The sequence below is a fragment of the Pelophylax lessonae genome, assembly GCF_965119305.1.
Source record: "Pelophylax lessonae genome assembly, chromosome: 9".
Classification (NCBI taxonomy): Eukaryota; Metazoa; Chordata; class Amphibia; order Anura; family Ranidae; genus Pelophylax; species Pelophylax lessonae.
In genome coordinates this window covers 175,550,360-175,576,773 of record NC_138776.1, presented here as the reverse complement: position 1 = coordinate 175,576,773, position 26,414 = coordinate 175,550,360, and the positions used below count along the sequence as shown (strand labels likewise).

Genomic DNA, 26,414 nt, shown 5'->3' with positions numbered 1-26,414 from the left:
AACTGATTAGCAACCCCCTCTGCTACTTAACTGACCAGATCAATATTCCAGCAGTTTAATTGTCTTGATGCGACACTCTGATTAGAAAGTGTTACTTTAATTTTTTCGAGCAGTGTATGTGTGTATGTATATATGTGTGTGTGTGTATATATATATATATATATATATATATATAATGTTTTAATAAAATTAGTAAATTGGAGATCCACTGTAAGGTAATTCCATGTCTTATGGTATAAACTGGCTAAGCTTAATTGCTTCCTGCCTGGCTAATACAGTTAAATAGCCGGGTGGCTGCTCCAATGTTCTGGGAGGATGTACCCATACGTCCTCCAGCTCGTATGTGTATCTGTCAGTGCCCTGATCAACCACACCAGTACAGCCATCATTGGTACCTAGATTTAGCCACACTAGTGCAGCTGTTGCCGGCACCCTGGTTCAGCCTTACCAGTACAGCCATCTATCAGTGCCTCGATTCAACCACACCAGTGCAGCCATCTTTCAGTGCATTGATTCAGCCATACCCTGTTCCTCCATTTTAGCAACAAAACCCTGTGCTTACCCCAAAATCACCTGAATATGATAAACTTTACAAACTTCAGCCACTTATTAATTTTTTTTCCCAGAAATATTCTCAGTTGTATATTCCTGACAAACATATCTTTGTTAATGAGTCGCTTGTTCATTTTACCAGCAAGCTGGGCATCAACCAGTATATCCTCAGTAAAAGGGTCAGATGTGGGGTGAAGTTGTACAAACTCTGAGAAAGGGTGGCAGGGTACATGTATGCCTTCTGTGTGTATGAAGGAAAGGACAGCCAGCTGGGGCCCCCTGACTGTTCCCACAAAGGCTAGTATATACAAATACAAAGCTATAAAGAGTGGAGTCAGTGAGTTTACATAATGAAGAAGTTTTGGCCTTGAAATGAAGGGATAAGCGAGATGTATATTTGTTTTCCTCCATTCACAACAACACCTCTGTGAAAATCCATGGAAGGCATGGTCCAGTCACGAAAACCTGATTGTGTATATGACTACAATCAGTTTATGGGGGAGTGTTTTAATGATCAAATGATACAGCCCTATCAAGCAACCAAAAGATCTCACCATTGCTATAAAAAAAGTTTCCATTTACCTCTTACAATGTATAATTCCTATGTCATCTATCATAAGCCCACTGAAAGACCCGAATCCTTTCTCAAATATTAAATGGATCTTGTCACTGCCCTTGTGTACCAGGCAGGCCCCCCACCAGAAAACATTCACTATGATGCAGTAATCAGACTGCACAGAACATATTTCCCAGATATGATCCCACCTATAAAAACAGGCTGAAAACCCCCCCAAAAATTTGGGTAAGCACTAGAAGTAAGGCGTGACACCTGGAGTAAGGCATGACACCTGTTATTATTGTCCCTCCCAACCAGGCCTACGCAAAGGAGACTGCTTCTGCTACCATGCTTCACTACGATATTAGTGAAGTATTGTGAATATATTTCTAATGGCCTGCCATTTCCTTCCTATCTATGTGCTGACCATTTGCTGCTGCTTGGGCTGACCATTTGTCTTCATAGTGACCATGCCTTTACTTACCTCCTGAACTAACCCTGGTCTTTTAATTGGACGTGCCTCTGTCTGTCGCCTGAACTGACTCTGGCTTGTTAGTCAAATATGCCTCCTCCTGCTGCCTAAACTCACCCTGGCCTGTTTATGGATCATGCCTCTGCCTGCTGCCTGAATTGACCCTGGCCTGTTTATCAACCACAATTTTGCCTTTCATCTGACCTGACCTCGGCCATGTTTTTTGCCTGCTGCCTGGACTAGTTTTTTCAGTGTTGGAATTCAAGACAACATACTTTAGGAGTTTCATGCATGTGATGGACTCTGGAGTGGTGTTTCCGATTGGAAGAAACAAGATTTTTAGTTTTCTCCCTGTTTCCAGGTCTTACCTGAAGGAGGCCCTAAGCCCGATGTTTCTGCCTGTTGCTTGGACCAATCTTTTGACTCTTTGCTCTTTGCTGACCACGTCTCGGCCTGCTGCCTCTACTGACCCAGGCCTGTTCATGGGCCACGTTCCTGACTGCTGTCTAGACCAATCCTTTGGCTATTTATTAACCAAGTCTCTGACTGCTACATGTACTGACCAAGGCCTGTTTACCTGTTTATGAATCATATTCTTTCCTGCTCTCTGGATCAATACTTTGGCTTGTTGCTGCCCACGTCTCTGCCTGCTACCCTGGCCTGTTTATGGACCATGTTCCTGCTTGCTGTCTGGACCAATCTTTTGGCTGTGCTAACCATGTTTCTGCCTGCAACCTGGAGTAATCCTTTGCCTGTTTTCTGACCACATCGCTGCCTGGCTTCAATACTGACCCATCTGCAAGGCCCACTAGCTACGTTCCTGCAAGACACCATTCCCACCCATTCTTTGTGGACAACTTTACTACTAGAAACACAGGTAATCTTTTGTTTACCCTTTTTTTCTGCCTCCTGCATTACCTGGCTAGTGAATATAGCATTGTGCTATGGGGGTAGCCATATATCAGTAGGTTAAGCCTACTTGTCTTTTAGGAACAGGGAATGCTGTAGGTGAAACATAGTGTACTATGTTAAATTCACTGACCACTTGTACAGAGGTGACCATTACAGTACATTGTTTTCTATACAATGTTGGTTGATTTTAGTGTTACACAGGTTGCAATGTTGGGTACATAATCAGTCCAGGCACTGAAAATGTATTATATGGTATCCCCATACTGGGTAGGAATTTCAGAATGTATTTTGGGGTGTAATTTTAAGCATGTTCATGTTTTGTTTTAAATATATTTTACAGATTGACAACTTTGTGTTAAAAAAATAAATTTTAGTTTTTTCCATATTTTCCAAAAACGTGTGGCAAAAGACTCATTATGCCTAGAAAATATGTTGGGATGTTTTCTTTGCAAATTGTGGTAATTTTGGTGGTGTTTCCACTGTCCTAAAGCTCTAGGGCCTCCAAAAATGTGGTTTGCATGACCAGTTTGGTGCTGGGTCAGTGATGGTCCGGGGAGGCATATCTATGCGTCTGGGAGTGTTGTGCGTCTGAGAGTGTTGTGCATCTGGGAGTGTTGTGCGTCTGAGAGTATTGTGCGTCTGGGAGTGTTGTGCGTCTGGGAGTGTTGTGCGTCTGGGAGTGTTGTGCGTCTGGGAGTGTTGTGCGTCTGAGAGTGTTGTGCGTCTGAGAGTGTTGTGCGTCTGGGAGTGTTGTGCGTCTGAGAGTGTTGTGCGTCTGAGAGTGTGGTGCGTCTGAGAGTGTGGTGCGACTAAGTGTCAAGTGAGAGTAGCGGAGTACCAGAGGGTGAGAAGGTAGAGTTAGGAAGCCAGGAAACAGCCACACAGGACAGACTTTAATGACTAAATCCCCATTAGATTAGATTAGTAGGTACAATGCCCGGCGGGTGTGGAGATGCGCCTCGGTGTACATCTTGTGATATGTATGCGTTCCTCGATCATGCGATCAAGGGCAAATACAAATGCACAAAATGTAAGCACGTTGCTTCCCTGGAAGCTCAGGTCCTGAATCTAGGGAAGCAGCTGGCAACACTGAGCCAAATTTCCATACCGAAGGAGAGCCAGGATCGTACCAGTCAGATGCAGGCTGGGGCCTGCACAGAGGTGGGTGGAGAAATGGAGGTGCAGGCATCAGAGCAGAGTAGAGGGGTGACAGGAGGCGTAGAAGGGGACAAGGCAAGAAGGCTGATCCTGGGCTGGAGCACCCCAATAGATACGCCCCGTTGTTGATGTTGGGGAAACCAGTCAGGGACCAGCATTGCTGGAGCAGAGCGACGCCCCTAGCTGCCAGGGGAAGAACTCCTCCAGTGAGGCCGGAAGAAAGGGAAAGGAAAGACAGGTGCTGGTGGTAGGGGACTCAATTATTAGAAGGACAGACAATGCAATCTGCCACAAAGACCGTGTGTGCCGAACAGTCTGTTGTTTACCGGGCGCTCGGGTTCGGCACATCGCGGATCGGGTGCGCAGATTACTGGGTGGGGCTGGGGAAGACCCAGCTGTCATGGTACACGTGGGTACCAATGACATAGGCAGAGGAAGATGGAGAGTCCTAAACGATTTCAGGGACTTAGGAGCTAAGTTGAGGACTAGGACCTCCAAGGTAGTATTTTCAGAAATACTACCTGTACCTCGAGCCACACCAGAGAGGCAGCGGGAGATTAGGGAAGTTAACAAGTGGCTGAGGAGCTGGTGTAGTAAGGAGGGTTTCGGGTTCCTGGAGAACTGGGCCGACTTCTCAGTCGGCCACCAGCTCTATGGTAGGGACGGATTGCACCTAAATGGGGAGGGTGCAACCGTACTGGGTGAGAAGATGGCCGAAAAGTTAGAGGGGCTTTTAAACTAGGTGATGAGGGGGGGGGGGAGGTTACAGATGTAGAATTAGCCAGTGGAAAGCAAGATCCAGAGGGCAGAAATGAGGACATTAGCAGGAGGGTGTTTGGAGCTCCTAAACCCAGGAGGGGTATGGGGAGAAATCACAAGAGCAGCCTAAAAACATCAAATGAGGATATTTGTAACCGATCAAGATTACGAGGCTTGTATACCAATGCCAGAAGCCTGGCTAACAAGATGGGAGAGCTGGAGCTGCTGATGTTTGAGGAGGACTTAGATTTTGTGGGGATAACTTGGTTTGACAGCTCTCATGACTGGATGGCGACCATTCAGGGGTATTCCCTTTATCGCAGAGATAGAGAAGGTAAAAAAGGGGGAGGGTATGCCTGTATATTAAGAACAGTGTACAGGTAAATATGAGGGATGATATTAATAATGGAGCTATGGAAGAGGCAGAATCCCTATGGGTAGAACTTCAAAGGGAAGGCACTGTGGGGAAAGTAATATTGGGCGTATGCTATAGGCCCCCCAACCTGAGGGAGGAGGGGGAGGCGGACCTCCTTTTACAGATAGGATTGGCAGCAAGGATGTGAAATGTCATTATAATGGGGAACTTTAATTATCCAGATATAGACTGGGAAGAAGAAACCGCGCATTCAGCCAAGGCTCGGCAGTTCCTAAATGTTTTGCAGGACAATTTCATGGGTCAGATGGTGAATGCACCGACAAGAAACAATGCGGTTTTTGACCTACTGATTACCAACAATACAGACCTGCTCACGGATATAGAAATATGGGACAACTTAGGAAAAAGTGACCATAGGTCAATTAGTTTCAGTATTAATTACAGTAATAGGAAACACAAGGGCAATATAAGGACACTGAATTTCAAAATAGCCAATTTCCCAAAACTGCGCTCTCTGCTAGAAAATATCAAATGGGATAGAACCCTGGGAACAAAGAACACGGAGGAAAAATGGGAGTGCTTCAAAAGCATACTTAACAAAGGGATTGACCAGTGCATTCCAAAGGGAAATAAATTTAAAAGAGCAAAACTAAACCCTGGGTGGCTAAACTCCAACATAAAAATGCATATTAGTGCTAAGGAAAAGGCCTTCAAAAAATACAAGACTGAGGGGTCATTGGCAGCATTTAAGCATTACAAAGAGTGTAATAAGAAATGTAAAGATGAAATCAGGGCGGCTAAAATAGAACACGAGAGACATATAGCGGAAAAGAGTAAAAAGAACCCCAAGAAATTCTTTAAGTATATAAACAGTAAGAAAGCAAGGCCAGAACACATTGGCCCCATAAAAGACGATAAGGGAGTTTTGGCCACAGAGGACAGGGAAAAGGCGGTAGTGTTAAAAAATTTCTTCTCTTCAGTCTTCACAAATGAATCGGAGGGCTACACTAACCCAGCTTGTAAGGCCAAACTAAACAACACACCTCAGGAAATACCGCCATGGCTAACAGAAGATAGACTTAGAACTAAACTAGAGAAACTTAACATAAATAAATCACCGGGACCGGACGGCTTGCACCCGAGGGTTCTTAAAGAGCTCAGCCAGGTGATTGCCAGACCATTATTCTTGATCTTTAAGGATAGTTTACAGACGGGTATGGTGCCAGCTGATTGGAAAAAAGCCAACGTTGTACCAATATTTAAAAAGGGGCCGAGATATATCGCGGGTAACTATAGGCCGGTCAGCCTAACATCAGTAGTCTGCAAGATTTTGGAGGGGATGTTAAGGGACCACATACAAGACTTTAGTAATGAAAACGGTATGATTAGTAGTAATCAGCATGGATTCATGAAAAATCGTTCTTGCCAAACCAATCTATTAACCTTCTATGATGAAGTGAGCTGCCACCTAGATAAAGGAAAGCCTGTGGATGTGGTATACCTGGACTTTGCAAAGGCCTTTGACACCGTTCTTCACAAACGCTTACTGTTCAAACTAAGGAAGGTAGGTATGGACCATAAGGTGAGTACCTGGATAGAGAACTGGCTCCAGGGGAGGTTGCAAAGGGTGGTGATTAATGGGGAGTACTCAGATTGGGCGGGTGTGGAAAGCGGGGTCCCCCAGGGTTCTGTCCTGGGGCCAATCCTGTTTAATTTATTCATAAATGATCAAGAGGAGGGGATATCAAGCAAAATCTCAGTATTTGCGGATGATACTAAACTAAGCATGCCAATATCTTCTTGGCAGGATGTGGAAAACTTACAAGCGGACCTGAAAAAAATTATGGGGTGGGCAACTACATGGCAGATGAGGTTCAATGTTGAAAAATGTAAAGTAATGCACTTGGGTGCCAGAAACGAGAAAGCAAGCTACTCACTGGGGGGGGGGGGACTCTGGGTGAGTCTAGGATGGAAAAGGACCTGGGGGTACTGGTAGACAATATTATTATTCTTCCACTCTACAAGACTCTGGTCCGGCCACATCTGGAGTATGCTGTCCAGTTCTGGGCACCGGTCCTCAGGAAGGATGTGCTGGAACTGGAGAAAGTCCAGAGAAGGGCAACAAAAATAATTAGGGGAATGGAGGACATCAGCTATGAGGAAAGACTACAAGCACTGAACTTATTCTCTCTGGAGAAGAGACGATTGAGGGGGGATATGATATCAATGTACAAATACTGTACTGGAAACCCTAGCATATGGAAAAACCTATTCAGAGAAAGGAAATACAATAAGACACGTGGCCACTCACTAAAACTAGAGGAAAGGCGGTTTAACCTTAAAATATGCAGGGAGTTCTTCACTGTAAGAGCAGTAAGGATGTGGAATTCTCTTCCGCAAACAGTCGTATCAGCAGGGAGCATTGATAGTTTCAAAAAACTATTAGATGGGCACCTTAAAGACCACAACACACAGGGGTATGCAATGTGTGCTTAACAGTAGACACACACACACATCATAGGCTGAACTGGATGGACTGGTGTCTTTTTTCAGCCTCACTAACTATGTAACTATGTAACTATGGAGGGATGCACAGACCTCTACAGACTAGACAAGGGCACCCTGACTGCCATTAGGTATTGGGATGAAATCCTTGCACCCATTGTCAGACCCTATGCTGGTGCAGTGGGCCAGCTGGTGCAGTGGGTTCCTCCTGGTGCACGACAATACCCAGCCTCATGCAACGAGAGTATGATGCCAGCTCTTGGAGTATAAAGGAATTGGTATAACTGAATGGCCCCCATGCTAGCCTGACCTAAATCCAATAGAACATCTCTGGGACATTATGTTTCTGTCTATTCGATGCCGCCAGGTTGTACCTCTGTCTGTTCAGGAGCTCCGTGATGCCCTAGTCCAGATCTGGGAGGAAATACCCTAGGACATTATCTGCTGTCTCATTAGGAGCATGCCCTCGACGTTGTCAGGCATGCATACAAACACATGGAGGCCATACAAACTACTGAGTATCATTTTGAGTTGCTGCAACAAAATTTCAGCAAAATGGACTAGCTTGCTGCATCATTTTTTTCACTTTGATTTTTTGGGGTGTCTTTGAATTCAGCCCTCTGTAGGTTGATAATTTTAATTTCCATCAAACGATGTGGCATCCTTTCGTTCCTAACACATTACCCAGTCCATATCAGTATAGATATCCAGCATGATATTTTTACACCATGTTAAAATCAAGAAAATAAACAGTATTAAATATTTTAAAATGTTGTTGTGTATAAAACATATTATTGGCATTGTCATTAATCAGTAAATAAATGTGAAATTATCTCTGTTTTATTTTTATTTTTTTCTTCCTAATACTATGTTTGATAAGACATTTTATTAAGTATAGAACAAATGATGAAATGCAAAAACATATCAGTTGCTAAGATTTTATTGATCAGGGTCATTTAACCAGAGACAAAAAGATGCGGGATTTAAAAGCACACAATGAGATGAGTGTGGTTTATTTTGCAGAGAAGTAAGCGAATAGCTCAGATTATAGGCACAAACATGATGTCTTCATTTATCACATCAGAAATGTCCTTGTCCCTGGCAAGGATCACATGGATCAGGACAGCAGGGGACAACACAAGGGTTGCATGGATTGCATGGATCTGCCAGGAAAAAAAAACATGTATTAGTCATATATTAAATCCTAACCTCTTCATGACCAGAGGACACTGAAACCTAAATGCTCAGAACAAAATTAGCAGTTTCAGTATGTGTTGGTTCTCTTGATAAAACGCTAAATAATTTGCCTACCTGAATATCTTTTACATTGTTTAAAGTGATATTAAAGGCAGTTTAAAAAAAAAAAAAATAACAAACATGTTATACTTACTTGCTCTGTGCAAAGGTTTTGCACAAAGCAGCCATGATTCTTCCTTCTCGGGTCCCCCTGCCGGCACTCCTGGCTCCTCCTTCTTGAGAAATGCCCCCAGAGCAAGCCGCTTGCTCTGGGGACACTTGTGCATGCTTGCTCTTGGGCCCCGCTTTGAGCATTCATAGGACACACAGAAGGGGGCTCAGCTCCACTCCCGCTGCATCCTCACTGGCTGTGATTGACAGCCACGGGAGCCAATGGCTCCTGCAGCTGTGTCTCAGCCAAGGAGGAGGCAAAGACCTGAGACAGCAGTCGCTCTTGTGCGCATCGCTGGATTTTGATCAGGCTCTGGTAAATATTAGGGGGGGGATGCGGGGGAAGCTGCATGCTGAAGGTTTTTACTGTCATGCAAAGAATGCATGAAGGGAAAAAACATTCAGCCTTTACAACCCCTTTAAAGTATACAGTACCTAAAGGCAATATTTTTTTTTTTTTTTTTCATCTTGGATAGAGTACAGAGGGATTAGAAAACTTGCCAGTTTTTATTGCTGTCTGTGCTCCCAATAAGGAGATTCACCCTCTCTATTTTTCCTGTTTGAAAAATGTTTCCATTGAAAATGAAAGTAAGAGAAAATCACAAATTTTGGGTTGTCCCCGGAAAAGTAATAAAGGGGAAATCTTCCAACAGGGGGTCCCCAAGAAATTCCCTTAATTTGCAAAGATTTCCTCTCACTTCCTGTTTGGCTATGGGACAGGAAGTGAAGGGAAATCTCCGCTATGAGACCCAGAGGAAGTAAAAAATCGTACAGAACCCTTCCTTACTCCATCCAAAATTAAAAAAAAAAAAGTTTTGTCTATAGTTCTACTTTAAGGACCTATTACATGTACTGTTTTATTAAATAATTTTCTCTGTTTTTATTACAAGATGACAAACAGCCAAAACAGTTAAAACAAATGTTTATTTTCCATAGCAGTTTTAGTAAATTTTTTTCATGTATTTTTTTTTTGTTTTTTTATGAACTGCAATGTTATCTAACACTGCACCCATAGTGCACACACACTAACTATTTTGAAACCATGATTGGTTGTCATGGTGATCAGATGCTGAAAAAACAATATTAATCCTGATTTAGTCTGAGTCTTGTGGCTGTGATAACACAGTCACAGATCTATCAGAAGGCAGAGATGTGCATCTCATAGTTCACAGCTGTCATACAGATTAATAATTTTACTGGTAACATAGCTGAGTATCTTAGGCTCGGGTCACACTATTGCGATGCGGGAAGGCTGCGAATTCGCAGCCTGTTCCCGCATCGCACACGCACCCCCGGCAGTTCACACTGCCATATGCGATCCGCTGGGGGTGTCAATGTAATCTTAACGACACCCCCAGTTTGATCGCATATCGCAGTGCGATCGTGCAGTTCGCACAGGATGGGATCGCACAAGTGTGAACCGCTGTGCGATCCGATCCTGATGCGGCTGCAAAAATGCCTCCTGTGCGTGTTTGCACCGGGTGCGATGCGAATTTAGCCATACAAACTGTATGGCTAAACTCGCACCGCACAGCTGATCGCATGTAATGTCGGAGCAGTGCGCTCCGACATTACATGCGAACCCGGCACTCGCATCAGTGTGAACCGGGTCTTAATCTACAGACTGCAGATGAAGAGTGCAATTTACATGCAATTAATACATGCATATAATTTACAATGTGCTAAAGTAGAGGTTTGCAAAACAATTCATATTAGGGTCCTTTTGGCAAGGATTATCTACCACCTAATGTTTAGGATTATGTGCAGGAATGTTTCACTCCAAGTTGCAATAATGTACCAGAGCTATAGTGACTTAAAACTTCACTATTTTTACCCACTGTGTTGCGACTGGTAGGAAAAGTTTGCAGCATTGTTACATGCATGTGGAGAATGTGTATGCCTTTTCATTTCTGCCTACAGGTGGAATGGAGAAAGTTCATGAAGGTTTTAGAACAGGGGTAGGGAACCTATGGCTTGCTAGCCAGACGTGGCTCTTTTGATGGCTGCATCTGGCTCGCAGACAAATCTATAATAAAGGGGGCGTGTCCGGATGTGAGCAACGCTGGACGTGTAGTCCCAGAGCTCCACTGCGTCTAACATCAATCCAGTGCCATCCACGTAGCTGTGCTCGGTGCCAAGTAGATTTCTGCACTCATCGACGGTACACTTTGTGGGCTACCCACCACTACCCTCAGTTTGTCTCTGGGTAACCGGATTGCTGCACTACGGACCCCTCGGCCTACTCGTGGTACCGCCACCGGCTCGTGTTCTGTGCATCTGAGGGCCTTGGCAATCACCACCCGGTAAGGAGACCTGCCATCCGCTCCCTGTGCCCCGACAGACACAATCTCCTTCCCCTCTCACAGCCGGGGACCCGTGGGAGCTGCCTCTCACATCCACTTCTGAGGCCTTCACCGGCCGGCTGCCATTTTCTCAGAGCCTTTACTCACCTCCATCACCACTCCGGCCTCATTGCATACCTGCCTGCTCTGCTCTCTTCCTGACCAGACTCCAGGCATTTTCACAAGGCTCCATCTACTCACTGTATAGCTGCGGCCCATGAATATGAATATTAAATAAAGGTTCCCGACCCCTGAAATATAGTGAATGGCTCTCACGGAATTACACTTGAAAATATATGGTGTTTATGGCTCTCTCAGCCAAAAAGGTTCCCGACCCCTGTGTTAGAAGGATAAAATGCCTTTGTAATCCCAAATAAGAGAAAAAAAGGTATAGGTATCACATTGGTGTTATTTTGGACAAAAACAAGTGATATACTCAGTAATACTTAATTCTTTACAGTTTTTTTTATCCATTATCAAGTAAAAACATAAGTGCATTTACAAGCCACCTATGTCAGAAACACTGGAATGTGCACTGTTTGTGATCTGTGTTCACCAAAGCTAAGAATTACCTTTGATGTGGCTTGTCTTATTTATAAAACATATTCTATCCATCCATTATCTTAAATACCCAAAATAATATTTTATTCATATTTACCTTGCTGGCGAACATGGGCGGTGCCATGGTGGTGATGGTGTTGGTGATGGTGAGGTTTACATGCTGAGGAAATACAAACATATTGAAGAAAATCAGCAGACAACAGATAAAATTAACCAATGAACATTTAATCCTTAAGAAAAATATTACAACTGTAGTAAAGCCCACCCAAAGTGTATATGTAACCTCAGATTTATCAATCTACTGCACCTAGAGTTCTTCATATGTTTCTGAGTGATACTACCACCACTATACCATGATTCTGTCTTGTGCAACACATTTTTTTGCTTATAGGGACAGGACGGAGCCCTCAGTAAGTGAAGTCAGATAACCTGACCTTATTTTCTCAGAGCTGAGGCTTATAGTAGACTCTAATAACATATTAAAATTATTCTGCTCACCATGTCCTATGTATATCTCACATCATACCCCTTCAATCTAATTCATCTTCCAGCTTATTTTTAAATGCTATGATATTGTAAGGCATGTAACCACACATATACAATATATTCTAAGCTGTGTTTTTTCCTGGAGATAAAACATTTTGCTTAAAAAGAACATAAAGTCCAGCTGAAGCTAAACTACAGTTACTGATACAATATTTATAACTGAGCACAAACAGTTATGCATCACAAAATTTACAGTAATTTATAAATATAATACTTACGGTCTTGGCATGGATCTTTGCAGACTACTACTTTTTGGCAAGGGTTGCATGGATCTTGGCATTGGATCTTCTGGGCAACACATTTGCCTTTGATGCCAGACATATCTGCTTTTAAGTTTGGTTTCCTTCTTGGAGAACTCAGCAAATATTTTTTGGTTGTTTGATTAGTGTAGGATGGCACCTTTTTATATATACTGTAAGTGGAGGTGAAATTAGAACACATTCCTCCACTGCCTGGCACAAAAAATTTACAAGGAATTTAAACACTATCCACATGTTCATCATTTACTAATTTATTTGGTCTTTATTCAGCACTTTGCTATTTATTTCCTTATGCTCTATGTTTTAATTGTTTTATATACTGTACTGACACATAGTTTTTATTGGGATTATGTGTTAGAATGCAAATTGAAAAATTGTAGTAGTAGTAATATTTATATTGCAGCACGTGGCTCATATGAGGACAGTGATATTAAGAGGTGTGATTTACTCAAAAGGTAAACATGGTTGCATACAGGGGGCCTTGCTTATTCAGAAACACAATCAAACCATTAAGTGTCCTTCGTTCACTCACTTTATCTGGCTTTGTCAGCATGACAAAGCCAGATAAAGTCTGACAGTTATCGTTTTCAGAAGGAGGCCAGCAACGGCAACCTTTGTACTTCAATTTCATGACCGAAATAAACAAAATACTTAAGTGAAAGAGTCTGATGATTACAGGCCCCAATACTTGGAGTTTCACAGTTAGTCTGGGTGTTATACCTGCATCGAAATGTGTCCAATTCAGCAAGAGCCAGCTAAATTTTGATGCGTGTGTCGCCCTTTGTTTAAGCGGTATTCCCGAGTGTGGCTCAGGGTTAATATAGAGTACCAAAAGCGGTAACCCCGAGCCACACTCGGGATTACCCCACAATAAAACTCACCTTCCCCTGCGATCCCCCGCCATCCTCCAGGCATCCTCCCGCTGTCCTCCCGCTGTGTGCTCAGCAGATGCTGGCACCTGTCTTCCATTTCCCTTCCCTGCGAGTGTCGTGACGCAGGGAGGGTGGAACCGGCGGCAATTTAAAAAAAGTAAATAAAATAAAAGACATGATACAAAGTTGTTATCCTAACGGAATACACTGTATCAAGTCATTTCACCTCAGGATTTCACCTGGTGACTTTTCCAGTGCCCTACCTTTGCTTTTCCAATTCTTTGTGCCTGGAAAATTGAGTACGACCACGGCGTCCAAAAAGCGTTCTTTTTGTGCAAAAGCGCTTTTGGATTAACAGGAAAACAGTGACAGCGAAACAGAGTTACTTGAGGAACTGAGCGATAGGAATTAGTGGGAAAATTGGTCATCAGGTACCGAAAGTGAGGACGACAGTGACGATTCTGCGACTGAGCTCAGCGATGTGCAGACTTGGTGCTCTATTGACTGCGGTACAGATCAGGCAGCGCCCCCAAGATTCCCATTTACAGGAGCACCTGGTATGAAAGTTGATGTTGACCATAACAACCTCTTGGCATACCTCCAATTATTTTTGACTGATGAGGTTATTGAAAAAATTGTTACAGAGACCAACCGGTACAAGGACCAACAATGCACTACGCATCGGAGGTTTGCAAGATGCAGAAATTGGGAACCACTTACTAAAGGTGACCTTTGAAAATTTCTGGGCCTAATAATTCTTCAGGGAGTGGTAGGGAAACCCCTGCAGAAGTGGTATTGGACATCCAATACATTACTTGCCACTCAATTCTTTGGCACGGTCATGTCAGAATACAGATTTTCCCTCATAATGAAATATCTCAACATTGAAAATAATGAAGAATTTGATGAAACTACTCTCCTGCACCAAAACTAAAAAAAAACTTGGGAAGTATATCAAATGATTCTTCAGAATTTCCAACAGAGCTCTGTGCCAGAAACAGACATCAGCATAGATGAAAGTCTAATGGCCTACAAGGGAAGGCTAAGCTGGGTGCAATACATTGCATCAAAGAGGGCATGATTTGTCATAAAATCCTACATGCTGTGCGAATTGTCAACTGGCTACATTTGGAATTCAGTGATATACACTGGAAAAGGAACAGAATTTGATGAAAAATACAGTAATTATGGAATGGCAACATCTTCTGTTCTTTCACTAATTGAGCCATTGCTAAATCAGGGCTATTGTGTAACAATGGACAACTTTTATACATCTCCTGAACTTTATGAGGTTCTACTGCACAACAAAACTGATGCCTATGGAACCACAAGGGCTAACCTGCGCAAGTGGGCTAAATGATGGCACTGCGATGGAAGGACAAGAAAGATGTGTGCCTAAAGAGTACAGTGCATAACACCTCCACTGTTATGGTACGCATGAAAGGTGGGAAAGAAGTCACGAAGCCACAGGTAGTGATAAGCCCCGTACACACGTAGCGATTGTCGGCTGTAAATATTCGTCCGACGACCGATCGGCCGTTTGTAGGCTTGTTAGTATGATGCTTCCGACAGCCGACAGCGCATTTGTCACGAACCGGCAGGACTGGTAGTGGATCCTCTGGACCAGAGAGGCGATGGCACGGGTTGTACTAGAGGACCGGTTCTAAGCAGTTACTGGTCTTCACCAGAGCCCGCCGCAATGCGGGATGGATTTGCTGCGGCGGTAACTACCAGGTCGTGTCCCCTAGTAACAACTCGACCCCTCTGGCAGCTGATATGGCGTGGTACACAGGGAGTAGGCAAGAGCGTAGTCGGACGTAGCAGAGGTCAAGGCAGGCGGCAAAGGTTCAAAGGCGAGTAGTCGGTAGCAACGGGTTCGGCAACAGGCAAAGCAAACAAACACAGCAGGGAACGCTTTCTCAAAGGCACAAGGCACAAAGATCCGGCAGGAAGCTGTGGGAGGAGAAGGTATTTATGGGTAGTGCACAGGTGAAGCCTAATTAAGTCAGCACTACCTCTCACAAACCTTAACCCTTAATAACCACTTTAGGCCAGGCACCAATCACTGGTGCACTGGCCCTTTGAATCTAAGAGTCCCTGCGCACGCGCGCCCTAGAGAGCGGGGACGCACACGCCGAGACGCTGGAGTGCTGCCTGGGGGCATACGCTGTGAGTGCTCCGAGGCCAGCAGGGGGCCCGGAGCGCTCAGCGTAACAGTACCCCCCCCCTTTGGTCTCCCTCTCCTTTTGGTTCCGAGGAACTTGAGGATGAGACTGCGGTCCAGGATGTTCTCCTCCGGCTCCCATGACCTCTCCTCAGGACCGCAGCCCTCCCAGTCGACCAAAAAAAATTTTTTCCTCCGGGAAATCTTGGTCGCCAAGATCTCCTTGACAGAGAATATATCGGAGGTACCAGCGACAGGGGTGGGAGAAACAACCTTGGGAGAAAAACGGTTAAAGACAGCAGGTTTAAGAAGGGAAACATGGAAGGAGTTATGGATTCGGAGGGAGAGAGGAAGATGGAGCTGATAAGAAACTTGATTGATACGACTCTTGATTTTATAGGGTCCCAAGAAGCGAGGGCCCAACTTGTAACTTGGGACCCTAAATCGGATGTACCTAGAGGAGAGCCACACCTTGTCACCCGGGCGAAATTCCGGAGGAGATCTGCGTCTCTTGTCAGCTTGAACCTTCATCCGGGCGGAAGCCTTGAGGAGAGCAGCGTGGGTTTCTCGCCAGATGGAGGAAAAGTCCTGTACAAGACTGTCAACGGCAGGTACAGAAGAAGGAGTGGGAGACTGTGGCAGAGGTGGAAGAGGATGACGGCCAAAAACTACAAAGAAAGGAGACTTGTTAGAAGCAGAGGATTGTTTGTAGTTGTGGAGAACTCCGCCCAGGGAAGTAGATCAGCCCAGTCGTCATGGCGTGAGGACACAAAGTGACGCAGATAGTCACCCAAAATTTGGTTCACCCGTTCTACTTGGCCGTTAGACTGAGGATGCTACGAAGAAGAGAAGTCCAATTTGATCCCGAGCTGAGCACATAGAGCCCTCCAGAATTTGGAGACGAATTGTACCCCACGATCCGAGACAATATGTTTGGGAAGGCCATGGAGACGGAAGATGTGTTGGAAAAATTGTTTGGCCAACATGGGTGCAGAGGGTAGACCGGGCAGGGGTACAAAGTGAGCCATCTTGGAGAAGCGATCCACCACGACCCAAATAACGGACTTGCCATGGGAGGAGGGAAGATCCGTAATAAAGTCCATAGCGATGTGAGACCAGGGAACTTCAGGAACAGGTAAAGGCAAGAGGAGACCCGTTGGTTTCTGGCGAGGCGCTTTATCCCGGGCGCAAATCATACAGGCCTGGACGAAGTCCGAGACATCTTTCTCCAAAGAAGGCCACCAGTACCTTTGGGAGATTAGTTGGAGAGATTTTAGCACCCCCGGATGACCGGCAAAATGGGAGGCGTGGCCTCACTTGAGAATTTGCAACCGCTGACGTGGAGGTACGTAGGATTTGCCAGGAGGAAGAAGGCGCAGGTCCACGGGAGCGACTGTAATAAGGCGTTCTGGAGGGATAATATATTGAGGTGTTAACTCGTTGCCCACCACATCAGAGGAGCGAGACAGAGCATCTGCCCTAATGTTCTTACAAGCCGGACGGAAATGGATCTCAAAATTAAAGCGGGCGAAGAACAGAGACCAACGGGCCTGACGGGGATTTAGTCTCTGAGCAGACTGGAGATAAGCCAGATTCTTGTGGTCCGTGAAGATGTACACAGGATGTGTGGCGCCCTCGAGTAAATGTCTCCATTCCTCCAGTGCCAATTTAATAGCCAGCAGTTCTCTGTCCCCAATGGAGTAATTTCTCTCTGCGGGAGAGAATGTCTTTGAAAAGAAGCCACAAGTTGAAGTCTTGCCCCTGGAGGACTTCTGAGTGAGGACAGCTCCGGCTCCCACCGAGGAGGCATCCACTTCAAGAGAGAAAGGTTTGGTGGAATCTGGTCTAGAGAGAACGGGTGCAGAGGCAAAGGCGGATTTCAGGGACTGGAAGGCTTCCTCGGCTTGGGAAGGCCAGGATTTGGGGTTAGCTCCTTTTCTTGTGAGAGCCACGATAGGAGCTACCAGAGTGGAATAGTGAGGGATGAATTGCCTGTAGTAGTTCGCAAAGCCCAGAAATCTTTGTATGGCTCGGAGACCAGAGGGACGTGGCCAATCCAGAACCACAGAGAGCTTGGCTGGGTCCATTTGAAGTCCTTGGGCTGAGATAATGTATCCCAGGAAAGGCAGGGAGGTCCGTTCAAAAATACATTTTTCAAGTTTAGCGTACAGGCGATTCCTCCTAAGACGAGTAAGGACTTGTCGCACATGGGCTCGGTGTTGGTCCAAATTGGAGGAGAAGATGAGGATATCATCCAGGTATACGACCACGCAGGTGTAAAGTAAGTCCCTGAAAATATCATTGACAAATTCCTGGAAGACAGCAGGTGCGTTGCAGAGGCCGAAGGGCATCACCAAATACTCAAAATGACCGTCCCTTGTGTTAAAGGCGGTCTTCCATTCGTCTCCCTCACGGATACGGATCAGATTATAGGCCCCCCGAAGGTCCAATTTAGTGAAGATCTTAGCCCCTCGGAGACGATCAAATAACTCAGAGATTAAAGGCAGAGGGTAACGGTTCTTGATGGTAATTTTATTAAGACCTCTGTAGTCAATGCAGGGGCGGAGGGAGCCGTCTTTTTTTGTCACGAAGAAAAAACCGGCCCCAGCAGGAGAAGAAGATTTTCTTATGAAACCTCTCTGTATGTTCTCACGTATATAATCAGACATGGCAAGAGTCTCAGGAGGTGAGAGAGGATAAATTCTGCCCCGAGGTGGAGTAGAACCGGGTATCAGGTCGATCGGGCAATCATAGGGTCGGTGAGGAGGAAGAACCTCAGCTTGTTTCTTGCAGAAGACATCTGCAAAGGAATGGTATGGCTTGGGCAGCCCTGGAGGCGGAGAAACTTGCGGGTCCTGTTTGACCAGAGCAGGCTTGAGACAGCGGTCAGAACAGGAGGAACCCCAACGCAGGATCTCACCGGTGGACCAATTCAGGACAGGACTATGACGTTGAAGCCACGGCAGACCCAGGAGGAGTTCGGAGGAACAGAAGGGAAGGACAAAGAACTCTAAAGTCTCGGTATGAAATATTCCGATGTCCATCTGCAGAGGCTGGGTACGGAACTGCACGGTGGCAGAGAGTCTCTCACCGTTAACAGTAGAGATGAAAAACGGCTTGGGTAGACGGATTACTGGAATACGGTACTTGTCAACCAAGGAGGCGTGAATGAAGTTGCCTGCTGAACCGGAATCCAAGAAGGCGGTTGCGGAGAAAGAGGACTTGGAAGAGATGATCAACTGCACAGGTATGATGAGACGTGGAGAGGAAGAATCCACACCTAGCAACGCCTCTCCCACGTTTACTAGGTGCGAGCGTTTCCCGAACGCGGTGGACGGAGAGGACAATCTCTAAGGAAGTGCTCGGTACTGGCACAGTACAGACACAGGTTCTCGTCTCTGCGGCGGCTTCGTTCTTGCGGAGTCAGGCGTGACCGATCCACCTGCATGGCCTCCATGGCGGGAGGCCCAGTAGCGGGTTGAGGTGGACGCAGAAAAACAGGAGCCAGACGAGGGTAACGTCTAGGACGAGCTTTTTCCTTTTCAAGGAGGAGTTCCTCTTGTCTTTCGGCGAAACGCTTGTCTATCCTAGTGGCCAGCAAGATGAGGTCACTAAGAGTGGAAGGAAGCTCACGTGCAGCCAGGACGTCCTTTATCTCGCTGTTAAGTCCCTTCTTGAAGGTGGCGCAAAGGGCTTCATTGTTCCAGTTCAGCTCAGAGGCCAGGGTGCGGAACTGAATGGCATAGTCACCCACGGAAGAATCTCCTTGGGTCAAGTTTAGTAAGGCAGTCTCTGCGGAGGTAACCCGGGCAGGCTCCTCAAAAACATTCCGGAACTCTAGGCAGAAGCTCTGGACGGAAGCGGTGGCAGGATCTGCGCGGTCCCATAGTGGTGTAGCCCAGGCCAGGGCCTTCCCGGACAGTAAACTGAGAATAAAGGCTACCTTGGCTCGCTCAGAAGGAAACTGGTCGGACAGTAGCTCGAGGTGGAGAGAGCACTGCGATAGGAACCCACGGCACTGCTTTGGATCTCCGTCATATTTGTCTGGTAGGGACAAACGGATTCTGGAACCGGTGGCAACTGCAGGCGGAGGTGCTGGCTGTTGCTGAGAAGGCAGGAGCTGCTGCAACATAGCAGTCAACTGGGCCAGCTGTTGACCCTGCTGGGCCACAATGGTGGTGAGGTCCGCTAGGCTTGGCAGGGGAACATCAGCGGGATCCATGGCCGGATCTTACTGTCACGAACCGGCAGGACTGGTAGTGGATCCTCTGGACCAGAGAGGCGATGGCACGGGTTGTACTAGAGGACCGGTTCTAAGCAGTTACTGGTCTTCACCAGAGCCCGCCGCAAGGCGGGATGGATTTGCTGCGGCGGTAACTACCAGGTCGTGTCCCCTAGTAACAACTCGACCCCTCTGGCAGCTGATATGGCGTGGTACACAGGGAGTAGGCAAGAGCGTAGTCGGACGTAGCAGAGGTCAAGGCAGGCGGCAAAGGTTCAAAGGCGAGTAGTCGGTAGCAACGGGTTCGGCAACAGGCAAAGCAAACAAACACAGCAGGGAACGCTTTCTCAAAGGCACAAGGCACAAAGATCCGGCAGGAAGCTGTGGGAGGAGAAGGTATTTATGGGTAGTGCACAGGTGAAGCCTAATTAAGTCAGCACTACCTCTCACAAACCTTAACCCTTAATAACCACTTTAGGCCAGGCACCAATCACTGGTGCACTGGCCCTTTGAATCTAAGAGTCCCTGCGCGCGCGCGCCCTAGAGAGCGGGGACGCACACGCCGAGACGCTGGAGTGCTGCCTGGGGGCATACGCTGTGAGTGCTCCGAGGCCAGCAGGGGGCCCGGAGCGCTCAGCGTAACAGCATTTTCGGCCGAAGAGAATCGGGTGTGCAGGCATTAAAATTTTTGTTGGCCAACACCAGAACGGCCGATTGTTCGCCAGTCAGTACAGATTTCGGCCGACAGACAGCAGATTAGCAAGACTGGGCATGCTCAGAAAAGAAAAAAGACAAGGAAAGTTAACCATCACATGACATCACTTCTGCAGTCGGCTGTTGTTGGCCGACAACATTTGTGTGCAGTCTTTTGCAGTTTTCAACAGACACGACAGCCCTGGACAAAAGACGGCCGATCGTTCGGCCGACGATCAGTACGTGTGTACGGGGCTAGAGACTACAACAACAGCATGGGAGATGTCAACAGAGCCGACCAAGCAATGACATTCTACCCAGCTATGAGGAAGTAGAAAAAAATACTATAAAAAGATCTTCAGACATCTTTTTGAGCAATGCTTGTGGAATGCCTACATTCTGCTCTAAAAAAAGAGTGACAAGCTTTTAAATCATGCGGACTTTAATTGGAAAGTTTGCGATTGCCGAACAAATCTTTCAGAGTCACCAAGCACCATCTATGGCTGTGAACAGATCTGGATGTTGTGCTGTTGGCGTTGTCAACGCCTGACTGGTCGTCACTTCATGGACTACATCCCACCAACTGAAAAAAAGTCAGCACCTACAAGGATGTGCGTGGTTTGTTGCTCAAAGAGAGATGACAGTGGAAGAAAATAAGAAAATAAACCAGATTTTATTGTCCCGATTGTGACGTTGGACTTTGTGCAGTCCCATGTTTCAAAATATTTCATACCCGAGATGTTTACTAAACCTTTATTATAGTGACTAGTAATATCGCACCCCTTGTTTGTACATATTTAATTGTTTTTGGTTTGATTATATTGAATAAAATGTATTATTATTATTATATTAGAATTTATGATTTTGTGTTTCAAACTTTATCATACCCGGAATGTCTACTAGAAACTTGTTTGGACAGACTTAAGTTGGTTATTCCTAAGAATTACACGCCTAAAATATAAAACAACAAATTTCCATGCAAAACAATGTACCGCTTTTAGCACAAAAATTCTGACATAATCAGACCACCAGGGAGGTTAATAGAAGCTGGTTGTTAGATCGACATCTGTCAAATGGTCCTGCTGGAAAACCAGCAATCAGTCAGCCAATGCAGCCAATGGCTGCAGCACTGATCTGTGTATTCTGATGGGGTGAAGTCGCCGCTGTTAGGGTACAATGATGCAGCGGGGGAGATCCCTCCATCCACATTGTGTGAATGTGGGGATATGTGAGTTTTTAAGGGATTGCTTTTTTTAATGCTGAGTATACACTGGAAGTTTTTTTAAACCCCCAGCAGGCTGATTAAAAAAAAAAAAACACCCAGTGTATACCCAGCTTTAGAAACATGATCCCTTATTTGATGATCTAAGATGTGATCTGCAAATTATGGAGGTAAAGCTAGAGGAACAGGACCTTTGAAGGCCAAGAATCTGCCCTGTGTCTGTGACATCTACATGTTGAAAACGACTTTTGTTCTCAAATTTGGTAAATTACATCACCCAGGATCCCCAGAGTTGTTTCGTTTACATACAGCAGCTGGGGATCTGTCATTTAGTGGTGGCAGTTGAGGTGGTGGGAAACATTTTTGTGTAACAGGTAACAGGTCACCATGAGTGATGATGGACCTACATCTATCACATACTTGTTAAAGGCCAGGTTGAAGAGAGGGTTTTCCTTAAACCTCCTGTCCAAAATACCCTGGAACTGGTGGACAGGGCATAGCAGGATAAGGAGTGGCACGTGAAATATCTTTCATGATAGTCCTGAAGAATTGGATTTTTTCTGTAAATTGTGTTGATCTGTGTCTGTGAAATAGTGTTATACTTATATACATATTGCATGTACTTACATAGGCTAACTTCATCATGTAAAAAATATCTACAGAGATTTATAAATACATTTTGTACTTTTTTAAAACAATATTGTGACGGCAATTACTTTCGTTGGGGGGGCCCGTGGAACCCAGCTTACCTTAGAGAGGTTGGGAAATCCCTGTCTCAGCTCCCCAGGTTCCTCTTATGTGTAAGTCACCCTGTGTCTTTTAGGGGCACAGGGAGACTGAGAAAATGATGGACAACTACTTAATGAACACTGAGAATGTGGTTTGGATTACTTCAAATGGGACAGTAATATTTACCAACAATATCCCTCAAGAAATCTATGATACATTAATTCCACTTTATTAGAATGATGGAACATTGTGTGAGCTTTTACTTATAGACTTTTATAGATAGGAGTGGAGCCAGACAGTCTGCTACTGGGGTCTCCTTCTATTGTCTGTTTAATAAGGTGTTCTGTGTTTATATGTAGAATAACATATGGATGTTTAATGTACTATGTTTTAGCCTTGTTGCCGGCCAGTCTGGTCACCCAGGCTGGTTTAGGTGCTGAGTTAATTAGCATGTTAATTATAACATTGTCTAGGTGTGGATTCCCATTCACCTATTGTTTCTGTCCAGATGGCTAGTTAATTAGCTCATTTTATTATGTTTCTGGTTACAGTTTGTATTGTTAGGGTAATCTGATCAGGAGGATGATGTCCTCCTATGGGGTATATATTTTGTGTGAGTTTGTTTAATAAAGAGTTCCATATAGTGGCGGATCGTTGTGGTGGTGGGAAAACATTGTTGAGTAACAGGTCACTGTAATTGATGTCCAATCTACATCTGGTAAAAGCCAAGTTAAAGAGAGGGCTTCCCATAGACCTCCTGTCCAATATCCCCTGGAGCTGGTGACTGGATGTAGTAGAATGAGGAGTGGCATGTGAAATACCCTTCATAATGGCCCTTAACCACTTGCCGACTGCCACATGACTATTTATTGCGGCAGTCAGCCACTTACAGGCAAAGCGACGTAGCCCTACGTCGCTCGCCCCCGCCGCTCTGGGGCGCGCAACCGCGCACTCCCGGCCCTGCTGATGATCTGATTGGGTTCAGAACCGATAAGTCATCAGGTCCAGGCCAATGATTTTTGGCCTGGACCTGTTGATCGGTCCTGCCCAATCAGTTACTGTCTGTGCCTGTGAAATGTAAACACAGGCACAGAAAAGACCTTCTCTCTCCTCCCAAAATCCTTTTTGGATTAATCGAGAGGAGAGAGTGGATCTGAACTGTGAGTACTGCACCAAGCACACCCACACACACCTAGGCTAGGCACATTTAACCCCCGATCACCCCCCAGTTAACCCCTACACCCCCTGTCACAACACACACTGTATACAGTATATAGCATTTTCCTATATACCTGTAAAAGTGTGACTTGTGACCAGGCTTAACGCTTGCGGCTGTTCCTTTTAGGCTTAGGATACCCGCCACCCCCCCAATAAAGATTTAACCCCCTGATCCCCCCTGATCACCCCAGTTAACCCCTTCCCCCCTGTCACATTGCACACTAATATACAGGTAATATAGTGTTTTTCTGTATATCTGTGATAGTGTGATTGTGACTTCAGTTAGCGCTAGCGAGTAAATTTCTGTCCCAAGTAGGTTAAGGGTCCCCTCCTCCCCCCATCCCCCCCAATAAAGATAAACCTCCTGATCCCCCCCGATCACCTCCAGTTAGCCCCTTCATTACCCTGTCACAGTGTCACTTTAATAGTGTACAGTTTTTTTATCTGATCACTATTATTATTGTCACATGTGACATTAGTTAGTGTTAGCGCCAGTCTAGGATAGTGCAGATCCCCAGCGCATAGTTAGAAATAACCCCTTGATTACCACATACACACACATACACCTCCATTACTAGTATAGTGTTTGAACAGATCAATATCTGATCTGATCAGAACTATACTAGCATCCCCAATAGTTTAGGGTTCCCAAAACGCGGTGTTTGCACGATCAGCACTGATTCTTGCCAGCGCCCGCGTTTAGCCCCTCTGCCCAGCCCACCCCACCCAGGCAAGTGTAGTAATCAATAGATTACTGTCACTTACAAAAAACACAAAACTGCTGTGTTAGCAGAGTCAGGCCTGATCCCTGCTAGCATTAGCAGTTTTTTTTGGTAAGGTTGAAATAGTCCTCGATAACCAGGTGCTTTTTTACCTGTGAGTCACACTACTGTACCTGTATATTTAGTTGCTAAAATGACCAAATGGTGGTACAGTAGTGCAGAGGCCTACAGTATACTGACCATGTCAGATGAGAGCAATGGGAAGCCTCACTGGCAGAATCAGGATCAGTATACGAACCTGAAGAGAGCAGCGGGTCCCTGACAGATAGCTCTGACGACGGATGGGTCTCTGTTAGAACCAGACGTACCTGACCCCATTCTGGAGTTGAAGAGGTGCAGAGATCGCAGCGTGCTCGTATGGAGCAGAGTGTCGGTACTAGTGCCGCTCAGCTTTCTGGTGATCTGGCGAGCACCAGCGGCCTAGTACACCCTGGACCTAGTACAACCAGCACTGGAGTAACATTTGGTGACGTTGCGAGTCCCATAAGTGCAGTTGAAGCTGGTGCGGTGGCTAGCACAAGTAGTGGCCCGTAGCCACCACCTATTCGAAAACAGGCCCGTAGAGACCATAGTGCCGTCTCTGATGCGCAGGCATATCCTGATTGGCAACCCACTGATACTACAGCGCCCGTACTTCCCCCATTCACTGGCCAACCTGGAATCCAAGTGGAAACAGCCAATTTTACTCCCCTGAATTTTTATGAGCTGTTTTTCACTAAAGATCTTTTCAGATCTATTGTGGACCAAACAAATTTATACGCTGGTCAATTCGCCGCCAACCCAAATTCGCCCCTTGCCAGACAATTCAGCTGGAAACCTGTAACGGTTTCCGAGTTTAAGACGTTTCTGGGCCTTTCCCTCAACATGGGAATAACCAAAAAGAGTGAATTGTGGTTATATTGGTCCACTAGCCCAATTCACCATATGCGCGTGTACTCTGCTTCCATGTCCAGGGTGAGATACGAGCAAATTCTGCGGTTTATGCATTTTAACGACAATGAAATCTGTCGCCCTCGGGGAGACCCTAAATATGACCGGCTCCACAAAATTCGGCCCGTCGTAAACCACTTCAATCAGCGGTTTGCAGCCTTGTTTACCACCCAACAAGTTGTCTGCGTTGATGAGTCCCTGATTAAGTTTACTGGCCGCCTTGCTGTGAAACAGTATCTCCCCAGCGTGCCAGTTACGGGGTCAAGCTGTATAAGCTGTGTGACAGGGCCACAGGCTATACAGTTAGTTTCCAGGACTACAAAGGAAAAGATAGCACTGTGAAGTCCCCCAACTGCCCAGACTACATAGGGAGCAGCGGCAAGATAGTTTGGGACTTGGTGTCACACTTATCCGGAAAGGGGTACTATTTGTACGTGGACAATTTTTACACAAGCGTGACACTTTTTAGTCACCTGCTCGAATTACAAATTGGCGCATATGGCACAGTGCGACCTAATCGCCGGGGCTTCCCCCAACGACTTGTAAATCTCCATCTTAGTCGGGGGGTGGGGGGGAGAGAGCCTGCTTGAAAACAGACAAATTGTTTGCAGTGAAGTGGAGGGATACATGGAATGTTTTTGTTCTGTCCTCCCTTCACGCAGACACGACAGTCCAAATTACTACGGCAACTGGTGTTATAGAGAAACCCCTCTGTGTCCACGACTATAACCTTATTTTGGGAGGGGTGGACCTTAACGACCAGCTTTTGGCACCATACTTAGTTGCCCGTAAAGCCAGACACTGGTACAAAAGAGTGTCTGTTTATTTATTTCAATTGGCTATGCTGAACGCCTTTATACTATACAGGGCGTCAGGACGAGCTGGATCATTCAGAGAATTCCAGGGAGAGATCATCAATGCCTACCTGTACCCAGGAGGTGTTCCTGCCCAGCTTCCCCTTCCAGATGCAGTGAGCCGGCTGCATGAGAGGCATTTTTTACATGTCCTCCCAAGTACCCCTATTCAAGGACACCACCAAAGAAGATGTCATGTCTGTAGCAGGCGCGGATTTAGGCGTGACACCCACTATTATTGTCCCACCTGTCCTGACCAACTTGGTCTCTGGGAATGTTTCGAGCGCTACCACACACTAGTGCAGTTTTAGTGTAGGGTACA

General features: G+C 45.8%; 1 protein-coding gene and 1 long non-coding RNA gene across 2 annotated transcripts in view; both read right to left on the bottom strand.

Annotated features, from left to right (window-relative positions):
- LOC309564720 overlaps positions 1-26,414 on the bottom strand; it is a 626,554-nt gene that overhangs the window by 21,359 nt on the left and 578,781 nt on the right. The window lies entirely within an intron of this gene.
- LOC309562477 (uncharacterized protein) lies at positions 8,371-12,587 on the bottom strand (the record flags this gene model as incomplete). The annotated part of the gene is made up of 3 exons (XM_082266708.1): positions 8,371-8,453; positions 11,698-11,760; positions 12,365-12,587. The coding sequence occupies 3 exons, from the start codon at positions 12,585-12,587 to the stop codon at positions 8,371-8,373; spliced, it is 369 nt and encodes a 122-aa protein (XP_082122834.1).